General features: G+C 38.9%; 1 protein-coding gene across 2 annotated transcripts in view; it reads left to right on the top strand.

Annotated features, from left to right (window-relative positions):
* LRIG3 (leucine rich repeats and immunoglobulin like domains 3) overlaps window positions 1-18831 on the top strand; it is a 44488-nt gene extending 25657 nt beyond the window's left edge. Inside the window, exons 7-19 of one of the 2 annotated variants that reach the window (XM_030015823.2) lie at window positions 202-345; window positions 770-913; window positions 2273-2353; window positions 3025-3096; window positions 3467-3538; window positions 6136-6299; window positions 10022-10255; window positions 10798-11079; window positions 11692-12144; window positions 12355-12513; window positions 13604-13747; window positions 13834-14109; window positions 17336-18831. In XM_030015823.2, coding sequence (XP_029871683.1) covers window positions 202-345; window positions 770-913; window positions 2273-2353; window positions 3025-3096; window positions 3467-3538; window positions 6136-6299; window positions 10022-10255; window positions 10798-11079; window positions 11692-12144; window positions 12355-12513; window positions 13604-13747; window positions 13834-14109; window positions 17336-17580 — 2470 coding nt within the window. In that variant the 3' untranslated portion in view covers window positions 17581-18831. Of the gene's footprint in view, window positions 1-201; window positions 346-769; window positions 914-2272; window positions 2354-3024; window positions 3097-3466; window positions 3539-6135; window positions 6300-9934; window positions 10256-10797; window positions 11080-11691; window positions 12145-12354; window positions 12514-13603; window positions 13748-13833; window positions 14110-17335 lie in introns of both variants that reach the window. The other variant, XM_030015822.2, reaches the window with a different exon arrangement.
* Window positions 18832-19886: the final 1055 nt, after the last annotated feature.

Below are 19886 nucleotides of genomic sequence, written 5' to 3'. Positions count from 1 at the left end.
AAAAGCAGCAAGCAGTTATTGGTGAGTGTGTAGGACAGCACATTGTGAATGCACGCATACAACTCTAAATGCAAATGGAGGCTGCAGCTATCTAGCCAGTATCATGAAGTCAGATGCGGACCTGTGGCAAAGCATGCACGCTGTTGAGTTTCTGAACCTTATGTCTTTTATCTGTTTGTATGTGTTTGTGTGTGTTTGTAGGCAGCTGGACCATAACAACTTAACAGAGGTAACGAAAGGCTGGCTTTATGGCTTGCTGATGCTGCAGCAACTCCATCTCAGCCAAAATGCCATCAACAGGATCAGTCCTGATGCCTGGGAATTTTGCCAAAAACTCAGTGAGCTGTGAGTAGCTTTTATTCTATTCCAGTTTTGAAAGCCAGGTACATGCCAAAGCATGAGCTTCTTACCACTGATCTGTGAATTTTTCATAACAAAGTTTCCAAGGTGACAATAACTTTTTTGTATGTAAGACAGTTATATTTTGTTGAAAGAAGTTGAAGCCAACCGTGACTGCTTCATTTCACTGTGGCAGTTGTACTAAAGCTGTAACACTCATTTTCAAATGAAAGAAATTCATTTTGCAGTAATTTGTGAATTGTTGGAAACGGTACGCAAGCTGTGTGGTCAAAAATGGTGTAGTAGGTTTTGTGATAGTTGTAAGGGGGAAAAAAAAACTTTCTCTCCACCTGAAAATTCACCTGGGTTGAATTGAGTAATAAGCAGTGCAGCATAAACATTAGAATACGTTTTTTCCTTGAATTTGCAGAGATTTGACGTTCAATCACTTAGCAAGGTTAGATGATTCAAGCTTTGTTGGTTTAAGCGTGCTTGTTGGACTGTACATTGGAAACAACAAAGTAAATTACATTGCTGATTGTGCCTTCCGGGGACTTTCCAGTCTACAGACTCTGTAAGTTGACAAACTCAATTTTTAAGGTCAAAAACCTTAAGAAAAACCCTCCGTGTTTATAGTTTCTTTTTTTTTTCCCTTATGAAATATACAAGAACCTTTTGTTAACTTTCCCAGATCAGCGTGTGTTTTTCTTACAGTAGGATTTTTTTTCAGAATAGTTGGGAGAGGGAGGACTTCCTCTTTCGTTAAGGCTGTGCACAATGGATAGTGATAATTATGATACGAACTTTAAGTAGCATTGTTACGGGAAAGGCATGTCTCCATTCAAAGGCAGCAGGCAGCACTGCTACCCACAGCTTTAGGGATCTGGGTCATAGTTGTGTCTTAACTGAATCAACGTTTTCCCTCATGGTGGAAATAAGAAGACAAAACTCAAAACTGTTATTACTACGGATGCTGATGCTTGTCGTGACTGGGCAATTGCTTTAAGCATTTGAGCATTTTTTGAAATAGCATTTCTTAAGGGAAGGGGAAGAAAGAAATAAACTAATCTATATTCCACTTCATTAAAATCTTCCAATTGCGTACCATTGACCCATCTGTTAGCCAGATGAATGAAATGGTTGCCTTTCCCTCTAGGCTTTGAAAAGGGTGCTGACGCTTTACTTTCAGGGGTTTGCTCACATATTCACACTTTGGGCATGTAGCAAAGGTGCAATTCAGAGGGGTGTATGCTATGTTTTTTAAGTATACAGAGAGATATAGATCATAAAGAGAGGAAGTCAGACTTGCAAAGTGTCTAGGAATTAAGTGTTAGACTTTTCATCCTAGATTTTTTTTTTTCTCCTCTAGCCCTACCCTGTTGATTCTTTGCTGACACACTGTTTTTTTCATGAATCTCTAATCTGTTTATGTTTCACAGGTAATTAAGCTAGTGTTGCGGATGTTTTATGATGTAAAAATGATTCACTTGTTAATAAATCTCTGTGTGTTAATATTAGGAACTTAAAAAGGCATGACTGTATTTTGTTTTGAAGGGGCAACAGTTGATCCCTTCCCTTCCTGTGATGCTCCTTCTCTTATGATAGTCCTGTATCTGAATACCCTTGTAGGGGGATGTGGGTTTGTTTTCTAATGATTCTTAAAATTGTTGGGTTTGTGATCTTTTTAATTATCAGTGGAAAAAGTACTAATAGTCTTCAAAGTCTCTCACTAAAAATTGAAATGAAATAGCTAATCAGGAAAAGCTGCTCTTAAAAAAACAAACAAACAAACAAAAACCCCAAACAAACAAAACCAAACCTACCAGAAAGCTATCTTAGAAATTATTTTAAATAATACATGCTCTTGAAGAAGTATGTACCTTGTTCATTTTAATAGCTCATGTGGTTTGATTTCCTCTCCCCCCTTAAACAGGGATCTGAAAAACAATGAAATATCATGGACTATTGAAGATATGAATGGTGCCTTCTCTGGCCTAGATAAACTTAGGAAGCTGTGAGTATTGCTACAATATTTGTATCTCATCATTCCCTAAAAAAAAAAAGCTTAGGTTATGTGTGTTTCAAGGGACAAGCCCAACACTTAATGATGTTTTATTTTCCATAGCTGAGATGATTTTTTTTTCCTCTCTCACCATTTTGTTCTCTGTAAAACATTCCTTCTCTATAAAAGAAATTCCAGATTTTTTCAGGTCAAACTAATCTGAAATATTTTAGATATTACTGCTATTTATGGAAACATTTCTCAAAAGAATGAGGTTTTCACATAATAGGAAGTAATAAGTGCATTATATAACAAAGGCATAGTGACAGGGATAGTCTTTGATAAAGTAATGCAGCATCCAACGGAAGTGGCTTCATTGCATTGAAATTTTCAAATGCATATCTATGAAATAAAAAGATGCTTATGTGTATACATTTAGAATAATCCATATCACTGAACTGTACACATTAAATGTCTTCTGAAATCATTATAAAATCTAGATGTTTACTCAAGGGGAACAAATGAGTGTCTTTTAGAGGTGAGACATTTTGCTGTATTGGGGAAGGTTGAATTGTGAATATTGGTCACAATTTAGAAATAAATGCCAAAAATGCAATTGTTCAGCTCAAAAAATGCTTCCATGTTACTGCATCTTTTTTGCATCGTGTACTTATATTTTTCAGGATACTCCAAGGAAACAGGATTCGATCCATTACAAAGAAAGCATTTTCTGGTTTGGATGCACTTGAACACTTGTAAGTAGTAGAAATTCACGTTTAACCCCACATTGGAAAAAGTGAATTTTGATACTAATTGAAATAAAAGTAGGACTAGCAAGCTTTACTTATGACTTTGAATGAAATAAACTTACCCTGGTTGCTACTGTGATATTGAGAAGGTTCTTTTATTTTGGAGTTATGCTGAATATGAATTTTGGAATTAATGCAGAAAGTGTTATGTATTAGGCATGCTATAGAACTCCTTAATCCTGTCTCTTCAGTTTTTGAGCTAGGGGATCCTTTGTATATCACTAGGGTCGCAAACTATTCCTTGAGTCTTAAATACATTCAGTTTAATAAATTACTCTTTTCGCCTCTAATGTTGTTTTTCTTTTTTTTTTTCTAGAGATCTAAGTAACAATGCAATTATGTCAGTTCAAGGAAATGCATTTTCACAAATGAAGAAACTCAAAGAATTGTAAGTTTCTATCTAAAGACATCACCTCTATTAAATACATAAATCCATATAAGTATATAAATAAAAGCCTTGTAAGATGTCGGCTGATGCAGTGATAAACTCCCACTGTAATCTCTCTGAAGTCATGTAAAAAGGGTATGTCAGTGGTTTGATTTTTTTGTTTTTTTATGGGATGACTGTATTTAAGTGAGATAGTGTAGGATAGGAGGCATTCATTTTCTGCTACATTTGGTCTCTAGAGTCCTTATTTTAAATTGGCTGATCTCTAATAGGTATTAGATAAGGGAGACTTTGATGTAATGTGCTGTAAGATCAGCAGTGCTATCACTGAGCTAAAGCTTACTGGACCAGTGAAATGCAGTGCTGTAATTCTTCTGTAAAGACCTGGTTGTCAGTGCTTGTAATTGGGTCCTTCTATCCTGTAGTAGCAAAGAGACAGATCTTCAGAGAAGTCATGAAGCGGTCACTCGGAAGACTGTATTCTTCTAGTGAGTTTTTGGGGGGTTTTATGTCCTCTTACATGCTGCTTCTGTTGATCAATGCAGAAAAATGCTGTCACTGTTCCCTGTGTTTTGAGCACAGCTAATTCTTCCTCTAGCATATATCTTATGTATCCTCTATTCATATAAACCTTCTCTAGTCAGACCTGTTGTCCTGAGCTGCTCTGTGGATAATCTGTCAACAAACTAAAGAATAACAAAAAGATGCTGCTCTCATTATGAGTAGAAACGGCCAGAAGTTTGTCTGGAGCTTTTCATTTGTGTTCTCCAGACTTCTATCAAGTATCACCCTAGCAGCTGGCTCTACTTCATCTTATGGTATTACTCCACGTTGGGTGCCATAGAGAAAGTAATGAGGAGCCTTGTGTATTTCATAGAACAGCTCAGGTTGGGAGGGACCTCAAAAGGTCATCTGGTTCAACCTTTTGTGGAAAAGGGAGCCTAGACAAGATTATCTAGCACCCTCTCCAGTTGTGTCTTGAAAACCTCCAGTGCTGGAGACTCCACCACATCCCTGGGGAGGTTGTTCCAGTGTACGATTGTTCACACTGTAAAATATTTCTTTCTTGTATCAGGACAATATTTGGTTCATTCAAAGTTCAGTTTGATGTTACGCATATCCTGGTGTAGCTGCAGCTGCTCTAGAAAGCAGCAGCCATGGTTCTACCCGTAGCCAGGAGTTTTCTGCCTTTCCTTTTCCTTGGGTTGGATCTGGCTGTGTTGCTTGATTAGTTTGCTGAACTGACTCAGCCATCTGCAGGGCAATTGCTAGTTTTGGCACAAGAGAACCTTTGGGAGCACAGTGCTGACAATTAGGGATTGATACAGATCCTATGAAGAGTGATCAAATGTGATGGAATGACTGGCTAATGCTGTTCCAGGAGGTGTAAGATGCTACAAGATACCAGACTCTGAACACTTCAATGAAATAACTATTCAAGATTTGTTGGGGGTATTTTTCTGTGCTTTTCTTGAAACACCTGGTAGACACCCATTATATCTGAGGAAGATGTAGACAGATGGTAGAAAGTACTTTCCCAGAAGTAAGATTGTTTAGTATAAATTCCCATCTAGTAATTTTATTCTGCAGCCCCTAGAGAGTAAATCTGAAAATAATATGACGGATACCCACTGTATCAGGGTAGCAAAAAATGCTGTGTTTTCTCTGCCTCCTAAGAATAGCAAGAATGCCCCTAGAACTTCAGTGAGAGATGACCTGTTTCATCTCAGTGTGAACTGATGAGCAGGCATCCCTAGGTTTTATCCATGCAGTGTTAGTGTGAAAAAAGAGCACAGAGACACTCTTCCTTTTCTTCAAGAAAAAAAAATCAAGAATTCGTATGTCTTCATTTATCTTTGAAGCTATTTCTCTCCCTGGATCCATAAATTATTTTTGCTTTTCCTCCAAGAACAGGTAAGATTTGAAGAGAGAAATTTTATTACTGACTGCGTTTTTTTAATACTTTTTAAAGGGTGATTCTGAGTTTTCATCCAAAACTGAGAACTCTTCCTGCTTCAACTCCTGATTCTAGATGCTTCACAGAATATCGCTTTGCTTTCTTATTTTTTCCCCTTCTGTGAATGTAGCTATTCACATAGGTTACATAAGCCGATAACCATTTCTGCATTTGTTATTTCAACACTTGACTATTCTTCATCTCCCAACTCCCCTTTTTAAATATCTTCCCCAAGATAAATTCTGACTGAAATGGAAATGAGGGAATGAAATTGTCTCAGAATTTTTTGATGTTAGCTTCCAGATTGCCTCCCTTCTGGACTGTTCTCCTACGTGCCCGTTCTGTGTGTCCTACTGCTGACTGTAGTTTTGTACCCAAGACACTACAAACATGCCTGGCTGCCCGTACTCCTATTCATAGCAGAAGCTGGGAGTTCAGGATAACATGTCTGCTTTGTAGAATGTAGGAGTCATGACAATGGTGTCACCACATCTGAGCTAAATAATATTGCTATCTTTTTTTTGTGATATATGGATTTAGCCTAAAAATTTAGTTTTGTTACTGATGTGGTCATATAGATCTGTATTACAAACAGAAAAAATCAAGCAGACAGGCTTTGAATGTAATTGCTTTTTCTTAGGCATTTAAACACATCGAGTCTCTTGTGTGACTGCCAGTTAAAATGGCTACCACAGTGGATGTCAGAGAACAACTTTCAGAGCTTTGTAAATGCCAGTTGTGCCCATCCTCAGCTGCTAAAAGGGAGAAGTATTTTTGCTGTCAGCCTGGATGGATTTGTCTGTGGTGAGTATAGCCTCTATTCCTCATTCCATAGAACAAATTTTGCTGAATGTATTGATTTTTGTTGTGGTTTCTTTGCTATGTTTTGATTTCTCTAACGAAATGGAGAGGATTTAATATTTGTTACCATTTCCTTCTCTGTTCCCAACTGTGATGTAGATGCTCAAAGCTTGTGGCTTTGTACAGGATGGGGAGTGGTGGTTTTCTGAGTTTTATTTCATGTACAGCTTGCTAACATAGTACATAGCACAGCGTGCAAGGGAAAGCTCAATAGTTTGTGATGGTAAATGTATATGCCTCTAGATTTAAAAGATGGATATTGTTTAGATAACTGTCACTTTTAAGTGAGACATATTTTGGCAAACCGAGGATGCAATTTTTGGTTTTGATGATTTGTAAATTATTTTCATGCTTTATCAGTCTTGAGGTTATTCCAGAGCTGAGAAAATGTGAAGGTAAGATAGCCATACTGGCCTCAGCTCTGACCTTTTTTATGTGTGCTTGTTGTCTACTTTAAAAATTATTTGGACCATGTAAATTATTGCCTGTATGTAAACTGTGTTTTAAAACATCCAGTTACCGCAGTTATGCTACTGATATTTTGTATTTCAGTATGCTAGATAGTAAATACTAGTAAAATATTTTTACTTTGACTTGAAAATTTGAGGCGATAGCATCCGCCTTAAAAATGAAATTTCTCTATGTGTGTTTAGTAACACTGATTATCACCTATGTTATGTTCGCTATTTAAAGCAAAGTGAAGCTAAGCATTCAGAGTAAAGATGTGTGAGTACTCTGATACATTAAATGTGAACTTTGAAAGTATCAGGAAATTAAAAGCTAACTGGATTTCATGTATTTTTGTTGTATACATTTTATTTTTCTTACAAAAGAAAATTCAAACTTTATATGCTTTGGAGACAAAACAGTAACCATATTTGTCTTCTCAATAACTTTCCTCTCATAGCAAATATGACTGCTTAATTTTTACTGTTGCCACTCATTTCATGAGATTTCATGCCCTTTTTTCAGTGGGTAAGCAGGCACAGAATATAAAAGTGTACAAAAATGTTGTTTTCTCCCTTCCTATTAGCAGTCAAATGTTTACTATATTAATGTTAAATGAGTAGATGGTGCATAATCTAGCTACTGCTGAAAAGGAGAAGTTCACATAGTGCAGGAAATCACAGGTTACTCAATAGCTAATGGAGTATATGTGAAGTATACATCCTTGTTTATGAGAAGCTCATTCTGGCAAGAAGTTAAATTGGGGGATTTAAAGATGTCTGTCTTATTTGTTAAAACCACGGGGGATCGTGATCTTTCTTTTAGCTGCTGAATGCCATTTTTAATTAATTAATTTCAAACCCTTTAAGATATATTAGCAAAAAGAAATGTATTAAGAGTAAGTTGTTACATTTAACACATAAAATAATTGTCATGTAGAAGTAACTAGAATCTCTTAATACAGTCAACGAGTGTTTCACTGTTCATTAAATCTTTAATGTGTGCCATCACTAGACGTTGGGGTGTACATACCTTGCCTTATAAGTTTACAATGGCCACTTTTGCTTTCATAGAATTTTCAAGAGGAGTGTGCTAAGTCCTGTCTGAAATTAAAATAAATAATCTATTATGTATAATTTATGTAAGTGTATAAATCCTCCACATCATGCCAAGTTACATTTTTGAAAACAGCTAGGAGCTAGGAGGGAGTCATCCTAAATTTGTTAAAGGAAAGCACTTGTTAGGCAAGGGTTCCATAACTGTGAAACTCAAAAAAAAAAAAAAAAAAAAAAAAAAAAAAACAAACCTGTGTAATTTGTGCTTCCTAAGATCATGTCTTTCAAGCTGAAACAAATCATGAGACATTTCTGTACTAAAGATAACTGTGGAAGAAAAATAGAATAGATGCTTTTTTCACCTGTATTTATTACTTCAAGTTAACAGTGATGCTAAAAGAGTAGCATCTAGGTCATGAATAGCTTGTTTTCTGTTACATAGTAGTCAAGTGGCTTCTACATACAGTAGTCAAATGGCTTCTATAAAATGAGAAATATATTTCTCAGAGAGAGTGTATGCATCTGTGTGTATATGTGTTTATGTATTTGTGTGTGCACGTTTCTGCGATGCATGTATTCAAATACACTCTCAAAGTACTCCGTTCTCACAAAACACATTGCCAGTCTTATCCTAGAGTGTTCTTCTGTATTCTGCAGTATCTGCTTATTTGAGTGACCTTTTCATCCCCTTTTCTTGCCAAATAATTAAGATTTTAAAATATTTTATTATTCCATTGATAGTACAGCTAAAACAGAATGAAGTATGTTCTCCTGTCCTTTCACAAGGCTAGTTTAAGTATTTACAGTGCTTTACTTAGTTATCCCTGTGTGAGGTCAGTGAAAGTATCAACTCAATTTGCAAATGGTATAGTTTGTCATGGAGGACTTAAGGCACGGGTATGAAGCATGAAAACCAAACGGCCTGGGAGATTGTTAAAGGCGCGTGCTTAGGGTCCCAGATCAGAGGATCCATGTTGCCCTGTCGCTGGAGTGCAGCTCCAGACTTGCAAGTGTTCTGCAGGCAGCTCAAGTTCAGGCTATCTGCACCTCTCATTTTCTTTTGTAACACGCAGCGTGGAGGTTCCTCAAGGAAGTAACGCGTTGACCCTGGTATGTTGTTCCCAAAGAAATGAGATGTGAGCAGGCAAAGGGGCTAGGTAAAACCTGACTCCCTGCAGTGCAGGCAGGATCTGCAGTAAGGAGTGTTTGGGGCCCACAGCTTTTCCTGAAGTCGCTGTGAAGTTTGGGCCTGTGTCTTTGTCAGGAGGTAGGAGACGTCTTGAAAGTTGGGAATACACTAAGGCTTTTGCTTCTGGGACACCAAGCGTTTAATTGCCCACTCGTTTTGTACGTGCAATGTACACACAATTGACAGAATAAATAGTTCAGAAGGCAACTAATTCTGTAAACTCACAATATGGCACTTCGAAGGTAACTTTCCAATAGTAAAGGGACCTCCAGAAACTAACCTCTTGAAAGTCTTGTGTGCTGCCCTGCTTAAGGGACCTTCAGCACTGCTGCGTTTGTAAGGTGGACCAAACAGCCACAAATCACTGGAACAGTGACTTTTGTGCGTGATTGGTTTTTGTGGGTATGGGGAAAACCCGTGACTTTAACTTGCAGTTTCTGATGGCAGAAGAACTATGCTTTCAATAAAGAAAAACTCACAGCAGCCTGAGGTATTGTAAAGATGAAGGGTAGGCTTCATGACTGACATTCAGAGTAGTTCTTACGGATGTTAGGGGGTAGTTCTTTCCTCTTTAGTGCTGCTGTTGAACAAACGGTACATACAATCTGCTTTAAAAGTGCTTTCTCTTCAATAAGAGATGACTTGGCACACTAAACTCATAAATACGGCATCTTTAAATGCCCTAAGGCAAATGAAATTTAAAACGAAAGTATTGTGTGTCCATTTTATAAATACTTATCTGACTCTTCTTTCAAACCTATAAAACAAGGCTTACAGACTTTTTCTAAAAAGAGTCCTCAGGCCTCACATACTTGTTTTGTTTTTGTTTTTTTTGGTTTTTTTTTCTCTTCTCTTCCTCTGTGTTACTTTTTCTCCCTTCTGTGCAGATGATTTTCCTAAACCACAGATCACTGTCCAGCCAGAAACCCAGTCAGCAATCAAAGGCTCCAATTTGAGTTTTGTATGTTCGGCAGCCAGCAGCAGTGATTCCCCAATGACTTTTGCATGGAAGAAAGACAATGAATTACTGCAGGATGCTGAAATGGAGAATTATGCACACCTCCGGGCACAGGGCGGTGAAGTGATGGAGTACACTACCATCCTTCGGCTGCGCAATGTTGAATTCAGTAATGAAGGGAAATACCAGTGTGTTATTTCAAATCATTTTGGTTCATCCTACTCTGTCAAAGCCAAACTTACAGTAAACAGTAAGTATGTTACTTTTTGCTTGTGGACTTACAGTAGAATGATTTTAATCAAGATATGTAAACATAGTTATTTCCATTCTCATAATCTTTTCTTTTAGAAGATCCCTTAGTAAGCTGATATTATTTCTTAAAATATATCTACTTCCAAGATCACCCTTCAGTTTTACATCTGGCCCCATTGTGCTGAACCATAGTATAGGAAAAAAACAAATAACAGACCCAGTTTGAAGTAATTCTGACAAAATCTATGTAATAAGATGGAAAAACATTAATCTTTTCTTCACAGGAGGTAAATAGTATACTCTTGTTTCAAGGTACTATGGAAAGGTCACGTAGGAGGCTGTTAGCAGAAATGAGGTTTTGGTCTAGGCCGTCTCACATACTCCACAGCTCCCTCCCTTTTTCTTTGCTGGCTACTGATAAATTTAGGTTGTGTGCTTCTCTGGCATTTTTAGGCCCAAGGAGGGTGTTAAGAAAATGCTGTGCAATATAGGAAAAATATGTTTCATTTATTCATTTTGGTATCACTAACTTTCCTTTAGTGCTGCCTTCATTTACAAAGATCCCCATGGATTTAACCATTCGTGCTGGGGCAATGGCACGTTTGGAATGTGCTGCAGTTGGGCATCCCGTCCCACAGATTGCTTGGCAGAAAGATGGTGGAACAGATTTTCCTGCAGCGCGCAAGAGGCGCATGCATGTCATGCCTGAAGATGACGTATTCTTTATTGTTGACGTAAAGATCGAGGATACAGGCGTTTATAGCTGTACAGCTCAAAACACTGCTGGAAGCATTTCAGCTAACGCAACGTTAACAGTACTAGGTAAGACATTGGGAATCCTTAATGGCATAATCTCCTTGAAGACCAAAACTATTGCTGAGCACTTTTAAATTGTCAGCTGATTAAAAATAGCAATGTTATGAAAGTGCTGTACAGAAATAAGAATATTCTGAAATAATTTGTATTGACACATAGTTATAGATTAGAAATATGTACTCCAGCTCACAGTCACTATTATGATGCAAAATAATAAAAGTTAGTTATGTTTCTCAGTGTGTACACAATGTCTGATATGGGGGAGGGTTGTGGGGCGGGCTGTTATTTTTGTTTAGAGGCAGGAGATTTTGTTTAACTTTTAATTTCCTGATGTTTTGTTAACCATTTTTAATGTAGTTCTTTGTAATCTTGAGCCTGTATGATTTGGCCTTTTTACCTTCCGAGGTAATCAAGTGTCTAGGTCTGATCAGTTGACAAGTAAACTGTAGGCTCTAAGTTCAAATTCCTTGAGTGTGTTTTTTCTGAGAATGAGAGTAAGCTTCATTAGACCTTACTGATGCATTTAATTTAGCTTTTCCTCTTGAGCTGTGAAGGAAAGGGACATGTTGCCATTCTTGCAAGGTCATTTAGAATATAAGGCTTATGCTTTCTTTTTAGAAACACCATCATTTTTGCGGCCTTTGCTGGATCGAACTGTAACAAAAGGTGAAACTGCAGTCTTGCAGTGTATTGCTGGTGGTAGCCCTCCGCCCCGACTGAACTGGACTAAGGATGACAGCCCTCTCGTGGTAACGGAAAGGCATTTCTTTGCTGCAGGCAATCAGTTACTAATTATTGTGGATACAGATGTAGAAGATGCTGGGAAATACACTTGTGAAATGTCTAATACGCTTGGAACGGAGCGAGGCAACATCCGCCTTAATGTAATTCCTACTCCCACCTGTGATTCTCCTCAAAACATTGCCCCATCACTTGATGATGATGGATGGGCCACAGTTGGCATTGTGATCATAGCTGTGGTTTGCTGTGTGGTGGGCACTTCCTTGGTGTGGGTGGTCATCATCTACCACACCAGAAGGAGAAATGAAGATTGCAGCATCACAAATACAGGTGTGTAAACTGAAGGTTTGCCTTGGAAAGGAAGAAGAATGCTTGTGGTTGCTTTGCAATGACTTCATTGTAGGAACATTTGTGTGCTTTGAGTCACAGTCAGAAGAGTGAATTACTTGTTACCTTCAGCACTTTGCTGACAGGTTTAAAAACGCTTCTACGCACTCTGAAGTATGCTGATGGCTTTTTGTGTGTTTTGCTTCCCCACAGATGAAACAAATTTGCCTGCTGACATTCCAAGTTACCTGTCATCCCAGGGGACACTGGCTGAAAGGCAGGACGGATATGGTTCATCTGAAAACGGCAGTCATCATCAGTTCCTCACATCTTCTGTGGGAGGGTATTTCTTGCAGCAGAGGGACGGTAATGGTAGGTGTAAAATGTTAAGCAGATTTTCCATGTTGCTTGAGTAGCTGCATGTTGGCTATTGTCTTTCTAACTAATAGAAATAACACTAAAGAAACATCTTCATTGAAGTTTAAGAGGGGATGTGAAATATATTGCTTGGGATTGCTTCAGCGAGATAGTAACAGAAACTTGGTTCTGTTCATCCAAATGATGTTATGGCCTCGCTTAAATGATGAAGTGTTTCTGTAGTTTCAAGGGTAAATTTAAACTGGTGATCACATTTCCAAAACAAGAGTGTCCAAAAAGAATTACAACAGCATGTCTTCCTCTGTTATAGCTTGAAAAGGATGCTTTTAATGGAGTGTAGGCATGGGTGGTAATACCAGTGTAACTTTAGTATAATATAACTGATTAAACTTTCCTGTTAGAAAAGTCATTAGGGTCAGAGTCAATAAAGGATTTAAGGTGACAGCAAGTTAAAAGCTGCAGTACTCAATACTGGCGCCTGAGAATCCAGAACATACCTGGGTTAGGGAGGAAAAGGCACCTTATTGGGACGGGCTTGGGGTCAAGATATAGGCAGGAATGGGGGCAGGTGGGAATGGAGCAGTGGTGAGAGAGTTCTGCATTTGTAGGGTAGCGAGAGGAGCAGCTTTTTTGTGGAGCAAGAACCACAGACCATGTCCACAGCTTTCAGGAACCATTGAGCTGAAAGTCAGTATAGCTGTTAGAGCAGCCAGTGACTTCCCTGAGATTCTTCCACCTGGGACTTTCTTGTTAGCACTCGGTGCTCCAAAAGGGGGCTGTGTGACAGAGCATGAGCCTGGCTTCCAGTGCTTTAGAGGAATAGTCCCTGGTTCTGAACCCTGTGGTTGGGTTTGTTCTGTTATCCAGGGACTGCATAATGAAGTCTCTGTCAAGCTAATTAATTGAACACTTGCTAGAGTTAGAATTCTCATCAAAAGGTTAGGTTAAACTTAAGCAAGCTCTAAATACACTATGAAATTTAGTTAAACAGACAGGGTTCTTAAAAGAACAAAACTTACTCAAGAAACTGTAAGCTGAAGCTTAAGAAAAGACCATATGCTGACACGTCAGTTTTATTTTTAAGGAATTTGCCATCTAGATAACGGCAGTGAAGCAGACTTGGAGGGTGTTGCAGATCCTTTCCTATGCCACTATCTGGGGACTTCAGGGACTTTGTATTTAAAAGGAAACACATATGGCCCTGAGGCCTTTGAAGCATACAGTACAAGTAAGTTGAGGGGGTGAACGTTTCAGTCCTAATCTGATCTTGTGCTATGATGAATCTATATAAAAACAATTTTTCATTTTCTTTAGGTTGCAGCCCTGACCAAAGAACAGCATGCCTGGACCCTTACGAATCTGGATATTTAAAGAAAAAGGAATGCTATCAATACTCACCTCCACTGGAAGATCCCTTTGACCAGTGTGTTGGCATTATTGGGATGCAGGCTGCAAGTAGCAAATTGATTAACTCCGTTTATACTCAAAATGAAGGAACTGCACTAAAAAGCAAAAGTCTGAACTCAGACACATTTGATTTAAACAGAAGTTTGGAACCCTCATCTATTATCAGTAACAGCACTTTCATGGGTATGTTCTAGCTATTGGTTTTTATTCAAGCTGCTGGTATTCTTGCTGTCTCGTTTCCTACTTCCAACACTAAGCAAACCTGATTTCTCAGCTTTTTCTTTCCCACTCCGACAGTAGGTAATTCTGTAGTAGTGTTTTAAGTGCTCGTATAGCTAGCGTTGTGAAAAAACTAATTCTGTGCAATTTTGCATGGGCTTCTTTTTGCGTGTGTCCATGAATTTAGTAAGATAATACAGTGTGTGGAATATAAATACCTTAGAAAGAAGGACAGGAGAGACAGGAAGTAGCTGAGGAAAGACAGTTTTGAGAGTTGTCCTTGATGTTTTGCATGTGTTCTTGTCTTGTTTTCTTCATCCCTGAGTAACTTGCAGTACTGCAGTATCTATTTTTTAAGGCTCACACAACTGAACTGTACATGTAGGCTCACTCTCTCTCCACTGCAGTGCATGAGGACAGTTGGATGCCCCAGAACTCAGGGTGCCCTCTGGATCCTACCGGGAGTTAGCCAGGAGATGGGCTCTATCCTGTGTTGCAAAGGGAGCAGCTTGGGGCTTGGTCAGAAGCAGAACTGACATACATCAAAGGAGTCCTCAGGTCAAACGTGGTAGTCCAGTGAGGTGGTTCACCTCTGGGTGTAACTGTGAGCCCTCTTCTGCTTCTTGGGAAACCTGACTTCTGAGGACCATTAGGTACAAAGTCCCAAATGTCTGAAGTTCAGGAACAGAAAAGTGATTGCAGTGAAACTGCGTAGTGAGCATATTTAGATTACCAGGAGATCTTAATAGCTCACACTTACATGAAAATCTCATCAGTGGTGTGATACTTCTCTTTTATCTTAATATAGCTGGCAGATTTCCATAAATGTTAGGATACATACTTAAATACATCTTAACAAACTTCAGGCATACCAGAAGTCTTGCCTGACAGGCAAAAGGTGTGCAAGGCCCCAGGAGGGCTCAGGGCAGGTGAGGAGACTTGAACTCCAGCGTATGAGGACATATTGTATAACACAGTGAGCCAGAACAATTTACCATTTATTCAAGCTTCTGGTATTCTTGCTGTCTCGTTTCCTGCTTCCAACACTAAGCAAAACTGATTTCTCAGCTTTTTCTTTCCCACCCCTACAATAGGTAATTCTGTAGTAGCGTTTAAGTGCTCATAATACCATTTTATTTCAAAGTAAGGCACTGTGGCAAAATGCCCTCTCTACCCCTCCTTTGTCTTCTTTTCTCATGGTGTGTATGGCAAAAGAGTTCTGAAGCTTAATTCAGGGTTTACAATTTTAATCCAGATTGCAGGGAGAGGTGGGAGGAAGGAGAAGAGCGTTGCTTTACCTTTGAAGCTCCCTAAATTTTGGGTGTTGGTTTGGTTGGTTGGTTTCAAACGCCTATAAACCCACATACTGCTTTCATCCCTGTGATAGCTGAGCGCTCAGCGCAGCCCTGGTACTGTGGGTTGTCTCCCGGCTGGTGTGTCGGCATGGTTGATCAAGGCCTGGGTCTGCTGGCTCTGCGAGGGGACCTGGGGGAATGTGCATCACTGGGGTCTTTGTTCTCAGGGGGTGGGGAGGGAGGTACAAGCTCTGAAGTTTTCCCCCTTCGAAAGCCAGATGTTTGGACTGTAAAATGTTGCAGATGCCATGACATCTGGCAGAGGCTCTGGGACTACACACGGCCTCCTGGCTGTCTGCCACTATTGCTGTGGTGGGACTGTGCAGATAGGGCTTTCCACGTCTCCTGCAGAAAGTAATTCTATTGTATGTGGGTCTGCCCAGGAGTTAATGCAGCCTCGAGGGCTCATATTCCCCTTTCAGCCCTAAAAATCTATGCAGAGCTACTTTTTTCTATCAGGTCTCTGAGCTACCACCCAACCTTGCCTTGGATGCTTCATAATCATTAGCACTCCTCACTCAAAGAGCCTATGGTTAGATCTTGGAGGTGGTGGCTGTGGAAGACGTCTTGATAGATTTCCTGTCTTTAGCGGTGGATTCACTTCTTCAGCATCGTCTTCAAATTCAGCCCCCTTTTGTCTCTATAATCACAATGAAGAAGACAGCTGGCGTTAACATCACTGTTGATGCGTGAGCCAGAAAGTTCACAGCTTGGATTTTTTTTTTTTTTTTAATACAGGATTCTTTTGTAGCTTTGGTACTGTGAGGAACATCCTTTCATGTTGTGTTAGGAGCAAAATTGCTCTGCAAATCATTGATGCAAATATGGACCTTGTCCAAATCCATTTTTAGTAACTTCTCAGATTACAGTTTTACTTGAAACCTCTGCTGCTAGCAACTAAGCAAAACTAGAAGTACGGCTTTTTGAGTGCAAAATTTGTTAATGATTGTGGTGTTATTAATAAAAACAGTTCTTCAAAATCAGCCTGTGGCACATTGTCCTCTGAAAATGAGTCTTTTGCGTGTCACTTACAGACACTGTGACTTGCGACAGCCGTATCTTTCTTCAGTGAAAAAAAGAGAAGGCCCTTCTTGCAGAGGTGTTGATGCTAACACCTTCCCAATGGTGAAGAGTGACAGGCACACTAATTATCTTCTGGCTAGTGAACCAAGATAATTATTAATAAAGATTCAAGTGAAATGCCAAATGCTCTTTGGGCTACGTCTGTTCTAGCCAGTTGAGGGCAAAGAGATGAAGAGGTGTGAATGGAGAATTTGGCTGGCGGGACCTTTATTATTAATGGGAGATGCTAGCCAGAAAAAGATTGTTTTAGCATTCACACTGCACAGTGGGAGGATGTTGTGTAACCTTATGCATGTTGGGTTTTTTCTTTTTTTAATTTTTGCTGTACTGCATGGCAGATTTCATGTGCCATTAGTTCACTGAAGAACAAAACAGGGAGACTGTTGTGACTTTTGCATTCGAAAGTGTCTTGTCATATGTTTGCAGTTGGGTCTGTGTGCCCACCTCCCCTCTCACCACCCTCCCCAAAGAAAAATGGGCATGGGAGTAGTCCTGAAAACAAAAGTGATGAATATGTGTGTGGCCATACATTTACTTTGGAAATGTTTTTAATGTCTCAGGTGGCAGAATCTTGCCTTATGCTTGTGATCACACGGATGTTTTCTTTTAAGGGGTAAAAGTTAAGTAAAACCTCACTTTGATGAACTTCTGCTTGTGTCCATCCTTGGCTTGCATTCTAACATGCAGTCCTTAGTGAGACACAAAACTGTTAGCATCAGTATTTCTGTACTTACTCAGTTATTGTCTTTCAGGAACATTTGGAAAGCCTTTATGGAGGTCTCAGCTGGACTCTCTTTCAAGTTGTAGACAGCCAGCAAATTGCCAGCCAAAAACCTCCCGTAATAATCCTCATGCCTCGCTGGACTTTGATGCAGAGGCAGACGAAGATGGAAAGGAAAGGACAGTTTCTAGAGGAGAAAATAGCATTTATGCTTACAAACAGTCCTTTGAAAACTTTAGGACTTCTACTTTCCCATCCTGTGATTTGGATACATAGCTCCTTTTGGACCTACCATTGATTTCTGGAACCAAAGAAATACTTTGACATACTACTACCTCAGTGTGGAATTTTATTTAAAAAGGGAATAAGGAAAGGAAGAAGGGAAGAAAGAAACCATGTGATGCTATGAATTCAGAACAAATAAATGCATTTTTATTCAAATAAAGCATAATTACCAAAATGCTCTACGTTTTATACAGGGAAAACATTCCTTATAAAAATACTATATTTCTAATTATTTTATAGCTTTGTTTTATGCAAATAATATCTTTTGTAAATTAACGGTGTAAATAATACAGCATATGTATTTCTATGTCAGACTTCCATTTTATTGAAATGAGTAGTAAGCATTCTAATTTTGTACTGTTACTTGTACCTTTTTACAAATGGAAACTTCATGCTGTTTGCAGGTATCATGCATCTTATTTGCACATTACTTTTAATAAAATATGCTGCCATGTGGTCTCTGACCCACATTAGTGTATGAAGAATGAAAAGTGTGAATTATGTCTGTAGATAGTGTTGCATATGTAGGTGCTTTCCGTTGCATGTTTGCACCTTTATTTGACTTGTATCTTTAGATTTACTGTGTTAAATCCTATGTTCAGCTTCTAGAAGTGGGTGTGGTCCTGCCACAGCTACTGGTAGGGTGGGTTGAAGCTATTTGTGCCAAAATAAGTATGCAAATCTTCCACTTTGTGAATTCCCATTATCAGATGTGTGTGCACACGTTCTCAGTCTTCATGCACACAGGGCTGTAGTGCCAACAGTCTGCCCATGCCTGTGTGCAAATAGCGTACATACATTTGGTGGAGGATATGCACAAGAGATGCACAAATCCCTGTCAAGCTATTTAGTAAAAGAAGAAAAAAGGCACTGGATATCTGCCTGGTAGCATCACTCTTTTCTGAGTGGCTTGGTGCTAAGTGTTTGCCAAATATGCAGTGCATGCCCCAGTCTTTGCTTTCCCATACCCTTTCTCCCTCTTTTTTGCTTCTGCAACCCCTTCCATGCCCGACATGAGAAGGTAATCCAAGTACAAGATAATGTTTTCTTTGGTTGAACTCATGCGTCTGTTCCTTACTCGGCTGCCCTTTTGTGGTTATAGATGAGATCTGTGCTTTATTCAGTTGCTCAGTCAAGTTCAGCAATTGTGAATTCTTGCTGGATTAAATTTATGGTAATGTACCCAATGCCTTTAACTATACGAAGTCGGGAAAAGAGGATTGCTTACTATAAAATGGTAATTAAAACTAAGTGAAAACACTCTATTTTGTTTTTCTATGTACAGATGCCTACTATTTTTAAAAAATGTGAATCCTGTCGTCATCACTGCATTAAAACAGTAAGACTCCAAAATGGTTAATATTACAGGACATGAGCTTTTTAAATCTGCCTACTTTGAAGGTACAAACTTACATGGTTGCCAAATAGCTTCTTTTAAACTAAACTAAAAGCAGCTGTTGGAGTAGGCCATCACAGACATCATGGCTAAAGCTAGAGCAAAGGTTTCTCTGCCTGCTGTAGCTGAGCTAAGGGGTTTTTGTTTGTAGCCAGAAACCTGGTACCCAGATTGCAACGCAATTTCCCTTTAATTTAGGCGCCAGTATTAGAGACAGGAAGTTAATCCATCCTTAGTCACTGGTGGTCTAAGTGCAGAGAATGGATTTTGCGTGCTTTAGTTGATCATATTGCCAGATTTTCTGACTCTGATTGTTAATTTGTCTTCATTGCTGCCAGATGTGCTGATGTGGTGACAGACATTGATATGGGTATTTGATTATAATTAAGTGCATTTTGAAAGAGATTAATTTTTCCCGAGTTAAGCACAAAGCTATAAGTCAATAAGGTAAGAAATCTTAAATTTGAGTCACTCAACTCTTTTTCTCTCCTCCCCCCCCCCCGCCCCTAGCTTTTTTAGGGGTAGGAGAGCTGGGGGCCATCACAGCTTGTGTTTGTAACCAGATATTGCTTTTTGACATATCTAAAATACAACAAAAGTTAAAAACAGTAAGTACATCTTTTACTCCAGAATTAATGTTTATCCTTAAGACTCCATGTTAAAGGTCCATCATGAAAAACAAGTTTAAATTTATTTTCTGTAGTGGGGGAAGGTTGGGAACAGTGGCAATGTCATTTTATTCCTTTTTCATCTTCTCCCTTAAATACTTTTGACTTGCTGTTGGATAGTATAAAGATCCTAATCTTTCAAGGACATGGATCTCTGTACCCAAATAAATGTGCAGGGTCAATGACTGAATTTTAAATGCTTCCCATGAAGTTTCATTTAGCATCCTAAAAAT

This window comes from Aquila chrysaetos, chromosome 5, assembly GCF_900496995.4.
Source record: "Aquila chrysaetos chrysaetos chromosome 5, bAquChr1.4, whole genome shotgun sequence".
NCBI lineage: Eukaryota > Metazoa > Chordata > Aves > Accipitriformes > Accipitridae > Aquila > Aquila chrysaetos.
This window is presented reverse-complemented; position numbering and strand designations above follow the sequence as displayed.